General features: G+C 32.2%; 2 protein-coding genes across 4 annotated transcripts; one reads left to right on the top strand and one right to left on the bottom strand.

Moving 5' to 3' along the window:
- The first annotated feature begins 973 nt into the window (after window positions 1-973).
- Window positions 974-17,575, top strand: LOC130663772 (plexin-B). The gene is made up of 4 exons (XM_057463211.1): window positions 974-1,734; window positions 4,082-4,976; window positions 5,217-10,819; window positions 11,115-17,575. The coding sequence occupies exons 2-4, from the start codon at window positions 4,466-4,468 to the stop codon at window positions 11,220-11,222; spliced, it is 6,222 nt and encodes a 2,073-aa protein (XP_057319194.1). The 5' UTR covers window positions 974-1,734; window positions 4,082-4,465; the 3' UTR covers window positions 11,223-17,575.
- A 706-nt stretch (window positions 17,576-18,281) lies between these two features.
- LOC130663774 (integrator complex subunit 12) lies at window positions 18,282-21,458 on the bottom strand. Of its 3 annotated transcripts, none has more exons than XM_057463216.1 (5): window positions 21,208-21,458; window positions 19,281-19,526; window positions 18,851-19,216; window positions 18,709-18,772; window positions 18,282-18,642 (listed from the first exon to the last, which is right to left on the bottom strand). In XM_057463216.1, exons 2-5 carry the CDS (start codon window positions 19,437-19,439, stop codon window positions 18,431-18,433), a joined length of 801 nt encoding a protein of 266 aa, XP_057319199.1. In that variant the 5' UTR covers window positions 19,440-19,526; window positions 21,208-21,458; the 3' UTR covers window positions 18,282-18,430. The 3 variants fall into 3 exon arrangements, with proteins under 3 accessions (XP_057319199.1, XP_057319198.1, XP_057319197.1); XM_057463215.1 differs by lacking the exon at window positions 21,208-21,458 and adding an exon at window positions 19,963-20,113; XM_057463214.1 differs by lacking the exon at window positions 21,208-21,458 and having other exon boundaries at window positions 19,281-19,932.
- Window positions 21,459-21,498: the final 40 nt, after the last annotated feature.

Genomic DNA, 21,498 nt, shown 5'->3' with positions numbered 1-21,498 from the left:
GACAATGAAGATCGCAGACAGTTTTTCTCAACAAACAAGAAAATGGGGAAAGAAAAAATATGTAGAAGTTTCTAAAAATTACTGGCATGCATTTATTTGAATTCTGGATGTTTTATAATTGATGCGATTTAAAACTCTTGTATTATTGAGTCATCTCGACTCCAAAATCAATGGATCAACTTCAAGAGCTTCTTCATAAAATATTTATCATCATACTGACAAACTTGTACCTAAGAAAATATATTATTTGTTTGATCCAATGACATGAGTGTCTGTCACTGACAATTAGCAATTTTCAAATTTTTGAATAAATAAATAAAATGTGAGTAGAGTAAAAATTAAAAAATTCGTATTTAGAAAATTCAAATATCAGTACGCGCATTTTTTCAATGCAATATTTCTAGTTAATTAATTAATTAATTTAAAATTTAAAAACTGACTCATGTCTGCTACGTTCACACTCCGCTCGAAAATTCCTTTATTTTAATGAGTGGGAATGTAGCAGACATCAGTCAAATTTAAAATTATAAATAGAGTGAATAATTAACGAAATAAAATTTTTAAAAAATTTAAAAATTAATAAGTGCATTTTTTCGAAATATTATTTTAAAAATTATTTACTCTATTTATTTATAATTTTAAATTCGTCTGATGTCTACTAGATTCACACTCATGTTTTTTACTTATAATTTTTTTTTGACAATAAAATCAGACAATTTTTTTTTTATTAAATAAATTTACAAATAAAAAAAAATTCAAACTTTTTAAATTCCTCTGCATATTTTTAAATAATTCATTTTAATCCCGTAATTTATTGTAAGAAAAAACTGTCAGTCATTTTTCAGTTTAAAAAAAAAATATCATTTTTATTAATTATCAATAAAAACTTAAATTATAAGTAATTATCTATAATTTTAACCGTATATATTTTTGTAAACAAGTTTATACACATATATAGATATATATCGAGGAATTTATCCCAAGCATTAAGTCGTATTTCCACTGGTTTGCTGAGTCACCAACGCCGTGTTGTTTGAAAACTGTCCAGATGGCGCCTCAGTCCCGCCAGTCCATTTCCATGAAACAGTTAAAAAATTTTCGTCGAGAGGGCGTCGGCGCAGCGGGAAATTCAAACAAAGTGGAGACGATGCTCCGGTAGATGGGTCCAAGCGAGACGGAAGCAGTGTAACAGGGAGCAGGATAACTCTCAGCTCGTCAGCTTGGGGGAGGGCGGCGGAACAGGAGCGCACGCTGTAGTAGTCACGGTATCCAACCCCCATGTACAACCCGTGTCCGTCGAATTTAAATGGCGGCCGACCCCGACGGTATCCCGCTTAGTGTTATTGTAATTGACATACTCGATACGTCACAACTGTGAACGTTTCGTGTTAAATAAACCATCGGATTACTCAACAATAATCAGTGCGTGTACATGTGGATATTTATTAAGTATATAAACAACCAGTGTTTAAATATATACCTATCTACAACACATATATATATATAGGTATACATATATACATATAGTAAAACAGTGAGTGGATATATAATTTGATATAATATATTGTTTATTGTGTGTCGCGAGCTCAACGACCTGGGCGACGATCGAATAAGATTAATGTGTGCACACCATCCTCATCATGCTCAAGACTGCTGTTTCTCCCGATCTAGTGAATCCTTGATCCTTGAATTTAACAAAACTACAATGTCCCCGTGTGTTCTCTATCGAATAAGGTAACTCGCTGACACAATATATATATTTTAAATGTATCCTGGCTGAAATCAAAATACTGCACCGCGTGCAGACAAAGGTACCTGCACTTACTCAAAAAAAAAATTAAAAAAAAGACCATCAGTCTGAGCTCCGAAATTTCATCATTATCAGTTTTTCCGGCAATCGGATATATCAGTTTAAAGATTTTTTTTTTACAGATCGGGTGCATTGTACGAGGTTTTTTTTAGGTATTTTTTTTTTGGAATAAAATTGTCGGAAGAGAAAATTGATGATGATACACAGGGGGGACGATAGCCTTGCCTTTGTGCGAAGACAGTGGCCTTAGCTGTCAAGTGCGCCTACGTTTCTCTCCCTCTTTTCCTCTCACCCCCCCGCGCTTTCTCCCTATACACCATACATCGCTGTAATGTACCACCATATATATATACATATATATATATATATATATATATATATATATATATATATATATATATATGTATATATGTATATGTATATTGTTAGAGTGGTAGGTAGTAGAAGTAGATATTTGAACAGTAGTGTGCGCGATATAGCAAAGGGCGGTGTGTATGTAAGGGTACTCTAGAGTAAGAGTAAGAGTGTGGGTATGAGAGGAAAGAGTGAATACTTTGGTGATGTGATGGTAGTCGTAGTGTAGTAGCTGTCGTGGGGAGAGTGCCACCTGGGCCCGTTTGTCATAGCACTGCAGCCATCTCTTGTGCATTCCTCATTAGTCATTATTAATTTACGAGCTGAAATGTCGATGGGCTAAAGGGATGCCTGCTCCTGGTGGTGCTCATGCTCCTGCTTCTACTTCTACTTCTGCTTATGCTTATGCTGATACTTATATTCCTGCTGGTGCTGCTGCTACTGCTTATGCCACTGCTCCTACAGTTTATTGTTGTAAAAACAACGTCGTCGGGATTCAAGTACTACTTGAAAACATTGAGACTTCATTATTCTATTTGAATGCTTTATATGGTCTTTGTTTGTACGCTCGATACTTGAACCATCTCTCAACGTTTATATATATGTGTATATATATTTTTTTTATTTTTTTAATACTTTTTATTATTATTGTTTATAATAATAAGCGTAATAAATGTATGAGAGAGATGACTGTTGGTTCCTCGAGAGCCAGACTCGAGATGGTTAATTAAAGACTCAGTCAATTGGTTTCTTTAATCATTAACTCGGTAAATTACTAGGCTACTCTTGTTATCGAGATATTTTATAGATATTTAAACACTTGGATCTTTAATTTTATTTTATCGGAGTAATATTAATATTTTTTTGCCAGTGAAGATTTTAAACTTCACTCAAAAACTTTCCTACTCCATTTTAAAATTTTATCTTTTAAATAAACAATTTTTTTAATTAATTAGATTTTATGATCTTGGTTAGCAAACAATTAACAATTTTTGAATTTTTTTTGACAGTTCAATTAAAAAAAAAAAAAAAAAAAAAAAACTTAAAATATGCACATGTAGAAAATTTAAAAAACTACAGGTGCAATTTTCTTAAATATTTTTTTTTAATTTACAATTTAAAAAAAAATTCAAAAATTTTTTTTCATCACAAAAAAGTTGATTATTTTTAATTTTCCAAGTAAAATAAAAAATTCTTGAGATGAATTTTTTTAGAGGCAAAAAAAAAAATTTTTGAATTTTTAAATACAGAAATGTATCGCTCTCATATACGGTGACGTAAATTGCTGATAGAAAATTAAAAATAACAATTTGGTGAATAATTTTTAGTCGGAGGTTTGCTAATGACGTTGACATGTACCCTGTAATGAAACGGTTGTAACTAAATATGAATGACATGTTTATTTTTAATTTCCGCACAGTAGATGCACTCTATTTTAGTATGAAAGAGACAATTGATCCGTAAATAATTACTACTTTAATTAGCACGTGTATCTTCATGAGTAGTTTAATAAAAAAGAGTATAAATATAAACGGAGTTGTAAAAATAAATATTTAAATAAAAACTAGTGCATAATCTCGAGGTGAAAAAGTATATCGTCTGACTGAGATGAGATTAATGAGTGCTAAGCTATATAAATATGCATAATTATTTTATCGTAGATATACCGAGTGTCTGGTCTGGTCTGGGAAATGTAAGATAATCCTCATAAGGATTCATAACAATTAATCAGATGTAAATACCCATAACGATATCTTATCAAACTAAACATTGATAATAAGCCGGTACTAAATCCATATGTATATTAATAAATATAACGCTTACAACAAATAATAATAGCAGTAATAGTTGTAGTAGTTGTAAGAATAATGCTAGCAATAAATAATATTAATGAATAAACATCTGTCGTTGTTCCAGGAATTCGAGACAGTGAGCATGATGCTGGAGTGTGAATACACACGAAGCTGGTAGCGCCTTTTAGACATTGGCCAACTACCAGCAGGGTTCTTTTTCCCTTTCTATTCCCTCTCCCTCTCTTTATTCCTTCCCCATTTGCTCTTTACCCATTTCAAAGTTCTTTATAAAAAAATTCCTTTTTTACCTTTCCTTTTACTACTACTACTACTACTATTCCTGCAGCACTAGGACCGCCACCATCACCACCAGCACCAACAGCAGTTCAGCCTCAAGCTCACCAAGCATCACCATTACGACCATTACTACTACTCATTATACATTATTTTTTGCTCTCCTTCCCAAACTCTTAACCCTGTATGTTTTATCCACTTTTACCACGACGAAATGAGACTCTTTGGACCAAAAGCTTTTGCCATTTTACTGGTGGTACCGCCGCCGCCACGATTACGCACACCGACACCACCGCAAACAGGAACCCAGACACAAACAGGCACACTGAGATCACCACAGAGCTTCAGGTCCATCGAATCTCTCCTTTCATCAGTATGGCTATTGACGGTAGTCCTTGTAACATTAACAATAACTACAACAATAGCATCTGCACAGACTGTCCCTTCGTCGAGCTCATCCGCATCCTCATCTTCCTCGACGGCCTCAGCATCCTCTCTGTCCCAAGACAACTCGACCCTTCATATTGTCGCCCGTTTTCCACCTGAATCCGGCCATCGCCCGATCGACGCCTTCGGCAAATTGGACCCGAATTCAACGCGCGAGGGGCCGCTGCGTTTTAATCATCTGACGATTGACCCAAACACCGGAAGACTCTACGCCGGTGCTGTTAATAGACTGATGCAGTTTGATGCAAACCTTAAACTAGAGCAACTTGTATCCACTGGTAAATTGTCATCAGTATAAATTATTTAATTATTAATCATCAAGTTATTTAATAAAATAACAGGGGTCTAGTTGATTGGAAATAACTGATTGAGTTATTAGCAATAAACTCAGCTCTCTATCTCTGGGCTTGAATAAACTCTAGCAACTCATCCCCGTAATGATGATTAATAATAATTTTAAAGATATTAATCTTGATAAAAAACAATTGATAATAATGAGGCGTTAAATTTATTTGCAGGACCAAGGTTAGATAATCCCCAGTGCCATGCAACCGGATGTACGTCACGTGAAATGACAACGTCGTTAATGGACAACGTAAACAAACTTCTGATTGGTGATCTCGAGTCAAAGACTCTAATAGCGTGTGGGTCTCTGCTCCAGGGCGCTTGTGAGAAGTACAATATGTCAAACATCTCACAGAAGCCAAATTTTTTACCCCACAGTGTCGCGGCAAATGACGAGCATTCATCAACGTTTGCATTTATTGGACCAAAACGTTACAATGCCTGGGAGCATACCAGCAACATTCTATATGTCGGTACAACATTTACAAATAACGGCGAGTATCGACACGACGTACCGGCGATATCCAGTCGTCAACTGGGTACTCTTGAGTATGCACAGTACACATTCCACAAGCAATCAATACTTCACATTGACGTTAAATATCGCGATCACTTTCTTGTTAAATATATTTATGGTTTCAATGCCAGTGATTATGCATACTTTGTTCTTGTACAAAAACAATCATATTTACCGGAACAAGAGGAATTGGGTTACGTATCACGTTTAGCACGTAGTTGTATTAATGATTCTAATTACGATAGTTATACCGAGGTAACGCTGCAGTGTAATGTTGATATGGGCAATGGCACTGAGCAAGTTTATAATTTAGTACAGGATGCCAAAGTTGCTGCCGCCGGAAGTGATTTAGCCTCACAGTTGGGTATCACTACGGGCGATCCGGTATTTGTATCGGTATTTTCACCAAGCAAAGGCATTACTAATGAACCGCTACCACGATCAGCATTGTGTGTTTACAGTCTTCAAGACATCGAGGCTAAGTTCAATGAAAATATTTACATGTGTTTCAATGGCAGTATCAAGTACCGCAATATGGGTTACATAAGCGGGCCAATACAAGACGGCGAGTGCCCGGAAGCCGGCACCACTGGGAACATTATCAATTTTTGTGAGGTCGGTCTCAAAATATCTGGCGTATCGCCGATTATTGGCCATGCGATTCTACAGTTTCCCGATACTTTTGTTACCTCGATAAAGGTCGCAAACACTGAGAGCCACACGGTCGCATTTTTGGGGACCAATGACGGGATGCTGAAGAAAGTTTTGCTCTCGGGTTCCGAGTCCTCGGTTTATGAAACTGTTGCTGTCGACAAGGGGCATAAAATATTGTCTGACATGGTCTTGTCATCAGACGGTGCTTATATTTATGTACTGTCTTCCGGAAGAATAACAAAAGTTAAAGTTGAGCACTGCAGTGATTACACCAGTTGCAGTACGTGTTTGGACGCCAAAGATCCTTACTGTGGATGGTGCTCCCTGGAAAAACGTTGCACAGTAAGGAGTACGTGTCAAAAAGCCAATCGCAGCAGTCCAAGGTGGTTGTCTTTGAGCACAGGCCAGCAGTGTATTGACTTTGAGCAAGTATTACCCGACCGTCTGCCTATTAAGCAAATGGCAACGGTCCAACTGACCATCAGAACTCTGCCTGAATTACCATCTGGTGCGAATTACAAATGTGTCTTCGGCAACTCCGAGCCCATTGACGCAACGATGACTGGCTCCGGTCTCTCCTGTCCTGCGCCTCCGATCCAACGACGTCCGAGTATACCCGAGGGCACGGATCACGTACTGGTACCGCTCTCAGTGCGATCTAGTGAAACCAATAAAGACTTTGTGTCACGTAATTTCGCGTACTTTGACTGTTCGAGGCACACTTTGTGCTCAGAGTGTGTTACCTCACCGTGGAGCTGCAGCTGGTGTGTTTATGACAACAAGTGCACTCACAATACAAGCGGCTGTCAAGGTAATATAATATCTGGTGATAATGCCAATGCTGCGACACTGGCAGCTCACGGTGTCCAATACTGCCCGCGTTTTTCAAAGCGCCAAGAGCCTCTAATGCTGCCCAACAATGTGCCCAAAGAAATAGTCCTGGAAGTTGAAAATTTACCTCACCCCCAAATTGGCCACACCGGCTTCCAATGCATTGTGTCAATCGAGGGCGCTAATTTACGTGTGCAAGCGCGGGTCGACAGCAGCCGTTTTATTGTCTGCGACAAAACAATATATTCATACGAAGCCACTACCGGCGAGTACGAGGCATCAGTTACCGTTGTGTGGAACACAAATCATCATGTTGACCGCACAACAATTATTTTATACAAATGTGAAGTACTTGGGTCACACCGTGAGCATGCTGATTGCTCGCTCTGTATGACACGTGATCCGCGATTTGATTGCTCGTGGTGCGGCAACAGTTGTATGAACCGACACTCGTGTCTGCATGTGCCCTTTTCCGAATGCCCTAAGCCGCGCATCGACATGATACGGCCACTGAGCGGCCCAATCGAAGGCGGCACTCTTGTAACCATCGAAGGCAGCAACTTGGGGTTGAAACGCAGTGACGTTGCCAATAAAATTCACATCGGTAACACCCCTTGCACTCTTGTTGACTACGAAATATCAGTGCGCATTATCTGCCGTACAGGACAGCGCGAGGCCACCGACAAGGCGACCGTCGTCGTCGGCAACGATGCCGGTTACACTGAAAGTACGGTATTATTTCAATACAAAGATATACAACTGTCCGGTATTTATCCGTCCGTTGGTCCTCAAAGCGGTGGCACACAAATAGCAATCACCGGCGAGTACCTAAATATTGGTAGCACAATATCAGCATATTTGGATGAATTAAAGTGTCACGTCAATGCAACTCAAGCTAGCAGTACACGTTTGACATGTGTCACCAGTAAATCAAATAGTGTTAGACAAATTCAAACATTGACACTCAGTATCGATGGTGCTAATCGTACACTAAATAATAACCCATTTAATTATACCCAAGATCCAACGATTATGGAAATAAAACCTCTACGCAGTTTCGTGTCCGGTGGCCGTATGATAACTGTACATGGAACAAATTTAGATACGATACAAAAACCCGAGATGGAAGTTTACGCAGACAACGAATTAAAGCCAGTTAATAGAACTGTTTGTATTGTCCTGAATCCTACTCAAATGGAGTGCCCGAGTCCCAGTGTCGCAGATAAATTTTATAACCATCGCGCTAAACGATTAGTGCGGTCATTGATTTATAAACAGCAGCAGCAGCAACAGCAGCAGCCCCATTCATTGATAGCATCACGCGGTACTAAAGACACCCAGCTGTCATTGAAGATTGCTTTCGTTATGGACAACGTTGAGAGTGTACGTGATCTCGAAAAACATTTTCAAAATTTACGGCATCGTTTGCTGTACGTCGAGGACCCGAAATTTTTTTCATTTCCTCACATGGTTAAGTTGTACAAAGGTGACACATTGGTGATCGAGGGTGAAAATTTAAATTATGCTAGTGATGAAACTGATGTTAATGTTACTGTGGGCACTGCGGTGTGCAATGTTACGTCATTAGCACACACACAATTAGTGTGCACTCCGCCAGATCAACAGCCAGCGGGTACTGATGAAATGGGTATTAAAACAAAACGTGGTTTGCCACTGGTTGTTGTACGTGTTGGTAGAAGTCTACGTTTTCCAATAGGTTATCTGCAATACGACGTTATTAAATCTTATCCAATACCACCAGAGGCTATTGCCGGTATTGCTGCTGGTACATTTGGTTTAGTATTTTTATTTGTCCTTGTGCTTGTTGTTTATAGACGTAAAAGTACACAAGCTGAACGTGAGTATAAGAGAATACAGATTCAAATGGACACACTTGAAAGTAACATAAGAATGGAGTGTAAACAAGCGTTTGCTGAATTACAAACTGACATGACTGATTTGACAGCTGATCTTGAGTCTTCGGGTATACCGACACTTGATCATAAAAATTACATTATGAAAGTATTTTTTCCGGGTGTACTGGACCACCCGATACTGAGTGATCCGCGATCACGTAGTGCATTATCACGATCTAATTATGACACTGCGATGATACAATTTGAGCAGTTGGTAAATAACAAGTGTTTCATACTGACATTCATCGAGACACTGGAGGCGCAGAAAGATTTTAATATCCGTGATAAAGTAAACGTGGCCTCGCTGCTGATGGTCGTGCTTATGGGCAAAATGGAGTACGCGACAGATGTACTGATGAACTTGTTGCTGAGACTGATTGACAAGTCTGTGGACACGAAGCATCCGCAGCTGATGCTTCGCCGTACGGAGTCCGTCGTGGAGAAGATGCTGACCAACTGGATGGCGCTGTGTATGTACAATTATTTAAAAGATTACGCAGCGTCCTCGCTCTTTTTGCTCTTCAAAGCCATCAAGCATCAGATCGAGAAGGGGCCCGTGGACGTGGTGACCCACGACGCGAGGTACTCGCTGTCAGAAGAGCGGCTGCTGCGCGAACAAATCGATCACAGTGTGGTGACTCTGCACGTGGTGCAAGACGACCTGGACGAGAAGATTCAGTGCAAAGTTCTCGACTGCGATACGATAAGTCAAGTTAAGTCGAAAATACTTGACGCGTTGTACAAAAACACTCCGTTCTCCCTGAGACCGTCCATTCACAACGTCGACCTCGAGTGGCGGCACGGCCGAGGCGGTCATTTGACTCTCCAAGACGAGGATCTGACGACAAAGTGCAGCGGTGGGTGGAAAAAAATAAACACCCTCTCGCATTACGGTGTAAAGGAGTCAGCAGTGATGTCACTGATACCCCGACAGACTGATGCCTTTACAATGGGCTGCAAAACACCTTATCACACGTGTAAGCCATCCTCACACCATCAGCAGCACACGCATCATCATTCGCTTCATCGCATAAATCACTGCTCGACTGGGCATCTACCATCAACACCCAGCCACGGATTACTCAGTCCTATAATGTATCCCCATCCACCGGGTATCTATTTCGATGCCCAGCATTCACCTTCACTGATAACCGCGAACGGTGACATAGAGAGCTCGGGTAATCAGCGACTCTGGCATCTGATAAGACCCATTGACGAAGTACACTGTCCTCCCAGTAATGGGTTTACTAATAGCAAACATCATCATCATCACACAGAGTGCACCCACAAAGCCATCCCGGAAATATTCCTCACGAGGCTGCTGTCAACAAAGGGAACCGTTCAAAAATTCGTCGACGATTTTCTCAACACGATTCTGACGGCCAACGAAGCGCTGCCCAGTGCCGTTAAATGGCTCTTTGATTTTCTCGACGAAGCCGCTAAACGTCACGGGATAACCGACCCCGAGGTCGCACACGCATGGAAGTCAAACAGTCTGCCACTGAGATTCTGGGTTAATTTTATTAAAAATCCTGATTTTATGTTTGATATAAACAAATCGACAACAGTCGATTCGAGTTTATCAGTAATTGCCCAAATGTTTATGGACGCATGTTCAACGACGGAGCATCGTCTAGGCAAAGATTCACCCTCAAATAAATTATTGTTTGCTAAAGATATACCGCACTATCGTGACAAAGTTGGTAGATTTTATCACGATGTACAGAAATTACCGCCAATTACTGAACAAGATATTTCAAGTGCCATGCAGCAATTAAGCGCGTCACACGGCAATGAATTTGACGTTATTGCTGCTCTTAAGGAACTATACATCTACGTCCATAAATATTACGAACAAGTTAGTATTCATAATATTATTTATTACACTTTTTATTACATAATTAATAAATAAAAAGTATATCTTTAATTTAAAGTCTCTGTAATTAATTATTTTTTTTTATCATTAAAGTTTTTTTTGTGCCCGCGTCTTTACTCGAGTATCAAAAGAAATATTAAAACCTGGCAAACCATTAAAAATTTATACTTGACATTTAAATTACATAGATTTTGTTAAATATATATTTATATATTTATATACATATATAAAGAAAGAGCCTGTATTATTATATCGGTTTATAAAATGTATTTTTTAGATTCTCGAGGCCTTGGAGTCTGACGCGGGATGTCGCAAGTTACATTTAGCGCATAGACTTGAAAATGTTGCGTGCACACTTGAGGGTGAGGAGACCAGTGCCTGCTGACACAACATCATTAAAACCAGCTCGATTAATTGAACAATTAAATATTTAAATAATTATCGGATAATATTTACTGATTAGTGCCTCGATTTTGCGCATCAGACTTACAAAGCTCACACACATCCGGTTAATTTTAAATCTCTACGCATTACACTCATTACTCACACATTACACCTCTACATAATACATAAGTATAAATATATATGCAGTAACACCTCATAAACATGTATAAAAGTGTAACACATTATCGATTAAGTGATACGAGCGAGATTGCCAGTGACAACAAAACTGCGATAGCTGAACAAACCCACGGACTTAAATAATAAATAAAATAAAAAAAACTTTAGCATCGCGAATCGCGACAGGTCATAAGTTCGCCGGTGACTCGTTCTGTGGATGGAAAAACGCGAGGGAATACAGAGAGACTAAAAAAAAGGTAAATAAATAAATAAATAAAATAAAAAGAAGAGAAATAAATTTAAATGAAGAGATAAATAAGTGAAAGAAATCAGTCATTGTGTCCATCAGTACTGTTTGTACAAATATATTTTAAAAAAAATAAATAATGTGTACGGGCAGCGAGCAATCTGTGATCCGAGCACGTGTGGCTACGCCTACTGTCTTATCGTTTACGATAAAAATTATTATTATTATTATTATTAATAATATTATTATTATGTTAGATATAGGAAGAGTTGGGTGAAGTAATCGTGAGTGATTATGGTATGCCTTTGAATAATATTCAGAATTGTAGATCTGAATAGTGTAAAATTGTGGGAATTTGTAAATTTTTTTTATTTTTTTCTTTACTTTATTTAATTGATTGATTAGATTTTTTAAAATTGACGTTGTCAGTAAATTTGTGTATAAAAGAAAACTAGAAATTTATTATTATTATTATTATTATTTATTAATTAATAAGTAATAATAATAACCAAGGCATTTAACCGCGTACCATTTAATACTCACTGGTAATTAATTACTGCGTATCAATTCTTACGGATATATTTTATCTTTTTTTTTATACACGAGAATTGATATTTACGTATATATATTAAATGAATTATATATAAATATAAATTTAATGAAAAAAAAAAAATTATAAATATATATAAATATATAAATATTATACATAAAAAATAACAAAGCGCGGAAGCACATCCATGGAATGTAGTGAGCTAGTTAGAGAGGGATTATAAATGTATAAATGAATATTATTATTATTATTAGTAAGATAATAATAATAATTATAATTATGATTAAAAGAAATAACAAAAAATTGTAAGGCTGAATGCCTCTCGTTAAGAGAATCGAATATAAGAAACAAATAATATTTAATTAGTACGTAATTATACGCTAATGAGTAACGTTTTAGAAAAATGTGGGTGATTAATTAAATGAAATTTATTTTTATTTAAATGACGATTTTAAAAAATTAATATTTGTATCGGAGTTGCAGTCAGTTATTAATTTAGTGCAGCTCACTTGGGCCTACAAGCCCACGTACGTACAGTTACTATTCAATCGAGTTTATAAATAAATTTATTTATATTAATTACTCAGTCATGACTAATTTACAATTTGACTCAATTTTTTTTTTTGTTTATCTACATTTTATTTTATACGTTACGATTTTTTTTTACCGACTTAAAAATAAAATAAACGTATATCGTTTTTACAATTAAGTGTATAGAAAAAAAAGTAATTAACTAAAAGTTAATGACAAATTAAATAACGTACTTGTAATAATAATTTTCGCGCGGTATTTTCTCGTAATTTGCTATCCGGTCGTCTATACATACAATTATTATTATCATTAATTATTACTATTGTAAAACAATTATTTACTATTATTACAAATACTGTTAATGATGTAATTGATGACATATTTATTAATTAATGACAAAGTGGTTAAAGAGTTTTGTTATTAAAAACATACATAAATTTTTTTACTTTAATTTTAATTAACCGGTAATTAAAGTACTGAATTTATAAAGACTGCAAGCTAAATTTTCTACTGTCTACATAAATGTAATTAATAATTCACTCGCTAATTATTACATATAATTTTAGTGATAATTAAAAAGTTACAGTTAATTAATGAGTAATTATATAAAACATTTTTACTAGATCTGTAACTTTTAAAATTAAACTTTGAATTTATTATTTTTTTTTTTTATTTAAAAGTTACGAGAATTTAATAAGAATTTTTTTTCATCAGTTTATTTAAAATCTTTGAAAGTTTAGGAGCGCAATCGCTTTTTTTTTCTTGCGTATTAAAGTTATTGAATTAGTTTACGGTAAAAAAGTTACTTTATAACCACTTTGTATTATTATTAAATTAAAATTCATTAAGAAAATAGGTAGCGGTAGTTGAATATACGTTAGAAAAAAAAGTGCGGCATTTTTGTACCAGTTCATGATTAAGAAAAAAAGATTTAAAAAAAAAAAACAATAATAAGAATCAAGATGTGCCTGAACTCCTTCTTATTGTCAAATAATTATCGATGGCACGGCTAATAGATACAAAGACAATGCGTTTGTTTGTCTGCAAGTGTCTATTGTACATCGATTTAATGGTACATTTACAACTGTGTTGTATACAAGTGCTTCAATTAACCAACTGTACTATTATTTAGCTTAAAAAAAATAATAATTACCAATTTAAAATTATTATTTTAATTGTATCGGATATTCGTACCATTGATTTGATTCTATACAAAAAAATAGTCATACTTTTTACTCGCGTTAGCAAGAGTTCATTATTTTTTCAATAGCAATTGAACAAACAATTGTTAGTATTTATTAAAATCATTGTTTTTATAACTTTGTTTGAAAGTCAATCTTTCGTTTTGTTTTTTTTTTGAATAAATTGTTGGTACAGTTGTTTTGTTGAACTAATAATTAATGATACTGGAGGTAGCAGACATCAAACAATTTTGTTATTTTTATAATCGAGTTACTTGTAAGAAAAATATAATTTTTTAGAACACAAAGTTTTGATCTGCAATTTTTGAAGTTTTTTCTATGAGTATTTTCTTGTTTATTTGAAATAAATAAATTTGTTGTCTGATACTTTCAGTATCACAATAATTTAATTTTACAAAAATTATCCAACTGGAAACAAATAATATTGATCTGACATAATTGTTAATATAAATCAACTGATAAATATTTACACTGTAAAAAATCGGGAGTGAATTCGGATTTTATTTAAATCCAAACTCCGTGACTAGAAGTTTCGGAGTTAGAAAAAAAATAATTCCGTGAACGGAGTAAATAAAGAGTTTGTTTTTTCAGCGGAGTGATTTCGGAGTGATCTAGATTTTTTTAAAAGTTTAGTATTAAAATAAACTCTCTTTGAAAGTGAATTTCACTTTGAACTGGAGTTTCACAGAGAAAAAAATAGAGACAAAAAATGTACGAATTTTTATTATGCTGTCGGCAAAACTTGAAACAGGAAGTTGAGTCGTCAAAAAATTATACTACACTATAATTATTACTGAGTTCTAGAAATTTTTTATTTTCTACTATTCCTAATTTAGACAAAAAATATTCACTACAATTAAATAAATTTTTTTTGTCGCGTAATAATTTTTTGGCGACTCAACTTCCTGTTTCGTTTCGTCGACAGCACAGTAAATTCCTTCATTTCTCAAGCCCATTTTCTCTATCATCAAAATAAACTCCCCTTCGGAGTAAATTTTCCTCCAACAGACATCTGCTCCGCATTCACTCCGGATTTAATCCGCAATCACCACAAATTTTTTACAGTACATAACAAACAATTGAACAATAAAAGATAATTACACAGTTGATAATTGTACACTCTGTTTACGAGCACAGTTTTAATTGTACTGATCTAATAGCTACTTATCAAATGATAAAAAAATGTAAAACAGCTAAATGTGATTACACTTATTCAGTATGCAATAGCATGGCCATGTCTAAGTTTAAATACTCAGTATACATATATACAATTACATATACATTTAAAATATATATATATAAAACGAACAAACAAACAAACAAACAAACAAAAACTATACTAAGTACATATATATTTTTTTTCTTCATAACTATGAGTGACTGACTGGAAATTATTTTTTTTACTTTTATTTACAACTTTTTTTTATTAATTATAATTATTTTTTTATAATCATAACTCTCATAATTATTTTTTCTTTTTATACAAAAGCAAATTGCGTGAGAATGAATCGCCTGGACTGCGCCTAAAGTAATGAACAAAATATATATAAAAAAAAATGAAATTAAAATAATGAATAATGAACTTTAAATAAAATAAAAAAAAAAATAAAATAAATTGAGCACTGCCAAGGCTCCTCGGCGCTCTTCTACGCACATGAAAAAATTTTTAAATAAATTATTACATTTAAATTTAAAATAAATTTTAAAATCGACTATTGAAATCGTTATCGTCCGAATGATATTATTAAATAAAAATAATTAATTAAAATTAAATTTTACGTATACAAGAAAATTGAAAAGATTTTTTTTTAATTACTCAACACTTGTACTTAAATACACAGTTTGTTAAATTCATCCACAAAGTACTGAATTATAAACTGCTAATTAAATTTAATGATGAATAAGTCTATATAATTAATAAACTAAATATAAATATATATATATAAAAAAAAATTATTATTTTTATTTAAAGTTTCTTGTATACGTAACATTTTTTTAAAATACTGTATTTATTTGCATTTAAGGAGTAAACTCCATGACCGAGGGTACGTCAATCTGTGCATTGTAATTTAAGTTTAAATTATTAATTACTATGGATTATTAATTTTTTGTATAGTTAGTGTCATTAATTATTAAATATTATTATTATAATTACTACGTATTATTTACAGACACGTAAATATTTTAACGTGTAACCCGATGGGTAAAACGTCTTCCTAATTAAATCATTAACAAGTGCTTACGATTAATTGCACACGTGTCTTTAAAAAATAAAATAAGTTATTGTTAATTTAATTATTTCGATGCTTTAAATTGTTTATGTAAAAATATAAATACGATTTATTTTTTAATATTTAAAATTTGAATAATTCAATTTGTAAAATTATTATGGACGTATTTTAAATACATTAATTTGTAATTGGCAATTAATTTGTCCCGTGTAAAAAAAAAGTTACAAAATTTGAGGCGATGAGGAATTTTTTTATGAGTGTGAATGTCGCAGACATCAGATGAATTTAAAATTATTAATTAATAGAGTAAATAATTAATAAAATTAAATTTTTAAAAAATGCGCATTTAAAAAATTTCAAAATTAATAAGTGCGTTTTTCATAAATTTTTTTTTTTTAATTATTTATAATTTTAAATTTGTCTGATGTCTGTTACATTCACACTCATATTTTTTTCACGTATTTTCCAAGTGGGAAATTTTTTTTTCCAAAGAAACTCTGAAAATTAAGTCAAAAAAGAGGTCAAACCTTACGATTGAAAATAAATAAATAAAAAAAAAATTGCACAAGAGTAAAAGAAATATTCAAAATTTACTTTCTATGAAAAAAATTAAAAATAAACTTAAGGAAAAATTTCATAAATATTTTATACACAAAAAAAAAAAACAGATTTGAACCTTTTGAAAATGGAGTTAAAAATTTCCTTACATGTCAAAATTAAAAAAAAAACTTTTTACTCAGTCGTTAATTTTTTTTGTACGATTTTTTTTACATGGGTTAAAAATTATGAATATGCAATTGGACTTAAATTGTTTAAAAAATAAAAATAAATATTATTTATTATTTTATAATTGAACTGAAGGAATCTCGAAAGGTTGAATGTCGAATGTTTAAACAGATTGACGTACACTTAAAAAAACTGTACGTTAAATGTGCACACATGAGTATTTAATGAATAAATAATTTTTTTGTTACGCTATTAATTAAACATAGTAAATTATAAGTACATAAAAGAAAAAAAAATATTGAATAATAATAAATAAATTTTTGTATAATAGCTGTGATGTAAAAGACGCTAATTGTATTAATTGAATTGAAAAAAAAGAAACTAATGAATAATAATAACAAGTACTAAAATAAATGAAATAAAATTGTCAATTGTCCATGTATGTATAAGTTTGTCATGTACTTGAAGACTATAAAAAAAGTAATTAATAATAATAATTATATTAATATTAATATTAATAATAATAATGATAACTATAATAATAATAATGCAAATACAGTTGTAAAGTTGCTGATTTCATTTAAAATATTTAAAAATACTCGTGTGTGCTCATACTCATTGTATTCTATATGAAAAAAAAAATATCCATGTAAATAATATCCGATTCCCTCTCAGCACTATAGATTGTAAGTCACATACACACACGATAAAGTAAACAATTAAATTGATGAGTTTATTAAATTAAAATGATGGATAAAAAAAAAACGAAATGATTCTTGCCAAATTTTCAGTGGGACGTAGGAACAAACTCGATTAAAATTTAAAAAAAAGTATATTGGTATTATAAATAATTGTTTTATTTATTAAAAAAAATATGAAATGAAAAAAAATCAAATACTGCTTCTCTACATTTAATTAATGTTTAATATTATATTTATTAATAAAATAGACAAAAAAAAAACGTATTTTATTTCTTTATTTTTCAGTGATAGTTTGAACTTATGATTTTTTTTTTGTTTGAATTTTCCTAAAAATTTGAATTACTGATATTTATTTTTCTATGGTCATCCTTTTTATATGTTTTATTTTTTATAGTTGTTTCAAATCATGAGTGATATATTTTAAGTTATATGACTAATAAATATGAATTTCTTTACTATGAAAAATTTTTATCTGCGAATAAAAAATATCAGCAGTAAAATAAATATTTTATTTTACCTCTGGGTGTTTAAAAAAGTATCTCTTGTCCCCTGGGTTTTTGCAGGCATATTAATTATCTAAACTTTACATATTTACATATAATTATTTAATAATTACGCTTGAATATTCTCTAATTATCTAAATTTTTCCTACAGGAATAGGACAGGATTTTTTTTCACACTAATATGAACGGCTGAAAAAAATAAAACTCATATTTAATAATAGTCCGATATATTTATTAATAAAATATGAAAAAAAAATTATATTTTATTTATCATTTAATTTTGCTTCGTGTAAAATTCAAAGGATAAGTGAGTTTGTATATTATGTACAATTATAAATTTTTTAGTCAGCGTTTGCTTTCGATTTATAAGATTTATCACTCTTAGACGATGAAGACGAAGGACTAGAGTGTTTACTTGACCTTTTATCCTTAGATTTTTTACCCAACTCTTTAAATCTCTTATCGCCACCGATTATATTTATATTTGGTATCAGTTTCGATGCCGGTTCACTCGCCTGACTTGAGTTTTTGTATTTTTCCGAATGTTTTTGTGCTAAAAAAATTTATCATTTAAATTATCGAGTTTGTTAATAATCAAAAAAAATTAATCTCAACTTACTCGAGTTTTTCTTCGATTCCTTTTTACTTTCCGCTGGTTTTGGGGAACCTTTTTCTTTTATAGGCTGCATAAAAATAAATAATTAATGAATTTAAATTTATAATTAATTTAAAAAATAAAATATGAGGAATTAATTGAGTACCTGGTGAGCTTTGATACATTGGGAACAATACCAAATATGTTTGGGTACATCTATTTGGGAGTCTTGTATCACAGGAGAATGACATTCCTGGTGGTAGAGAGAGTGACAGTCCGCACATTCGACCAGTCTATTTCTTGCACCGACGTCCATGCCCTTGCAAACAACGCAGGTTAAATCATCCTCTAGAATTTCAGCGAGATTATCTTCCTCAATCTCCGATATGTCTGGCGGAGTGTCACGTGCTGGTATTTCCTCCACGGAATCGCTCTTGCTGAGCTTGCCAGAATGTTTTGAAGAACTGGAACTCTTGCTCTTTTTGCTGCTGCAACTACTGTGGTCACTCAGCACCGGTTCCTCTATCGTGTACTGAAAAAAAAATAATTTTCACACCAGCTGCTTTTAAAAAAAACAAATTTCATTTAAAATTTACCTTTTTATGCAGAACGTTGCTGAGCATTTTAGAGAATCCATGTTTCTGCTTGATAGCTTCATCCAAAAGTGTCCTCAATTGGTCCATTGAATCTTTATTACTCGAATGGAGTAACCGCAGTCCCTGGACAAATTGCGGGTCCAATTCTAACTGCGTCATTGTTTATTATTAAATAATTACTCTGCTAATTAATAATCGCTTCTCTTAATTATTTAATTTCTCAGTAATAATCTCCAATTAGTTCTGCTGCAAATTATCAACTGACGTTTACTTTTAAGGTTATGATATTAATTTTGGAGTGGGTAATTTTATATAAATTATTTGTTTCAAATTCCCTTAAAAATTTACTCTGGAATTTTTATTCATTAAATTTCTCGCCATCAAAATTCGCAAATTAATTTTTCAGTATCAGTATTTGTGTATAGATATAGATCTATATATATAGATATGGATTTAAATATAAATATATGTAGTATGAATATATATAATAGTTTTAATGATGTCTAGATGGGTCTAATGTCTAAATGTCTGAAAATATGTATAGATATTTATAACCATCAAATTATATTTATAAATGATGATAGAAAATAAAAAAAAAGTTGAAATAAAATGAGAGCAAATGGCGGCATTTGCGGAGTTGTATTTATAATTGAATATATATGTCTGTACTATACACACGTACATATATATGTATATGAAACATGTATAATACATATGTACAGCAACCCCTTTTTTCTTGTTAATCAAGAATTCAGGTTTAGTGCTCTTGTATCATCTCCAAGCATAAATTCAATCCTCATTAAATATTTTCGAGACGACGATTTATTTTAAAAATTTATCTGGAAAATAATTATTTTTATTATTTCTTTGTCTTATAAAATTAATAATGCAATTAATAATTATTGTAATTTTACTTTTTTTCAGTTCAAAAAATTTCAAATTTAAAGCAAACAATTAACTCAGAAAATTTAACTGTTTTCTAAATATAAAATTTTATGATCCTGAAGTCAGCCGACGTCTAGCAATTTTTGTATTTTTTTTTAGAACGATAAACTAGAAAAAAAAATATTTGAAAAAATTGCACTTGTAGTTTTTTTGATTTTCTACATGTGCATATTTTTTTTTTTTTTTTTTTTTTTTTTTTTTGTAATTGATGTATGGAAAAAAAATCCGAAATTTGCTAATTGTCTGTTAAATTCAGGATCATAAAATTTTATTTAAAATCTCATGACAGTAAAGTTAACAGACATTTTAAATTTAAATAAATTTTTTTTACAGATAAATAATAAAAAAAAATATATCTAAAAAAATGCACATGTAGAAAATTTAATGAACTATACGTGGAATTTTTCAAAATATATATTTTTTTGTTAAAAAAAATCCAAATATTGTTAAATGTCTGCTAACTTTATTGTCAAAAAATCTCTGATACTGAAGTTGGCCGACGTCTATTAATTTTAAAATTTTTTTAAAAACGAGAAATAATGAAACAAAAATATTTGGAAAAATTGCACTTGTAGTTTTTTTAATTTCCTATATGTGCATATTTTTTTTTTTTAATTGATTTTGAAAAAAAAATCCGAAAATTGCTGATTGTCAAGCAGAATAATTAAAATCTACAATTGACCGAGACAAGAATAATAATAATGACAAATGTATTTTAGGCGTAAAAGTAATTGGAGATTGTAGATTAAATTAAGAATATTAATAACGAAAGTAGCAGCTAAGAGTTAGCTGACTATACCAATAAGCCAATAAGTATAATACCAGAAGCAGGTACTAACAATTGTACCACCATCACTAGCAACAGCCAACAGGAATTCACTATACATATTTTAGTTTTAAATTTTCCCTCTTCGCCCCTCACTATCCACTCATCCTCTTTCCCATCGTCATCTCCATCTCCATCTTTATCTCCAATACTTACAGGTACACATTACAATTAAATATTTATCTCCTTTTCTCTTATTCAAATTCCGCGGAAGCGCCATCTCACTTTCAAATATGGCCGCCACTTTTTTAATTATTCAAAATTAAATATCCAGTTTTCTTGAATTAAATATTTCAAATTAACTTTACAATCATTTTACACTTCACAAATACTTTTTCGATGTATATATATTTAATTTAAATGAATAACAATAATAATAAAAATAAAAATAAAAATATTTTTAAAGAGCGAAAACAACACGAGCGCCAAGCAACCAGCAGAGAAGGA

This window comes from Microplitis mediator, chromosome 2 (assembly GCF_029852145.1).
Source record: "Microplitis mediator isolate UGA2020A chromosome 2, iyMicMedi2.1, whole genome shotgun sequence".
Lineage (NCBI taxonomy): Eukaryota > Metazoa > Arthropoda > Insecta > Hymenoptera > Braconidae > Microplitis > Microplitis mediator.
This window is presented reverse-complemented; position numbering and strand designations above follow the sequence as displayed.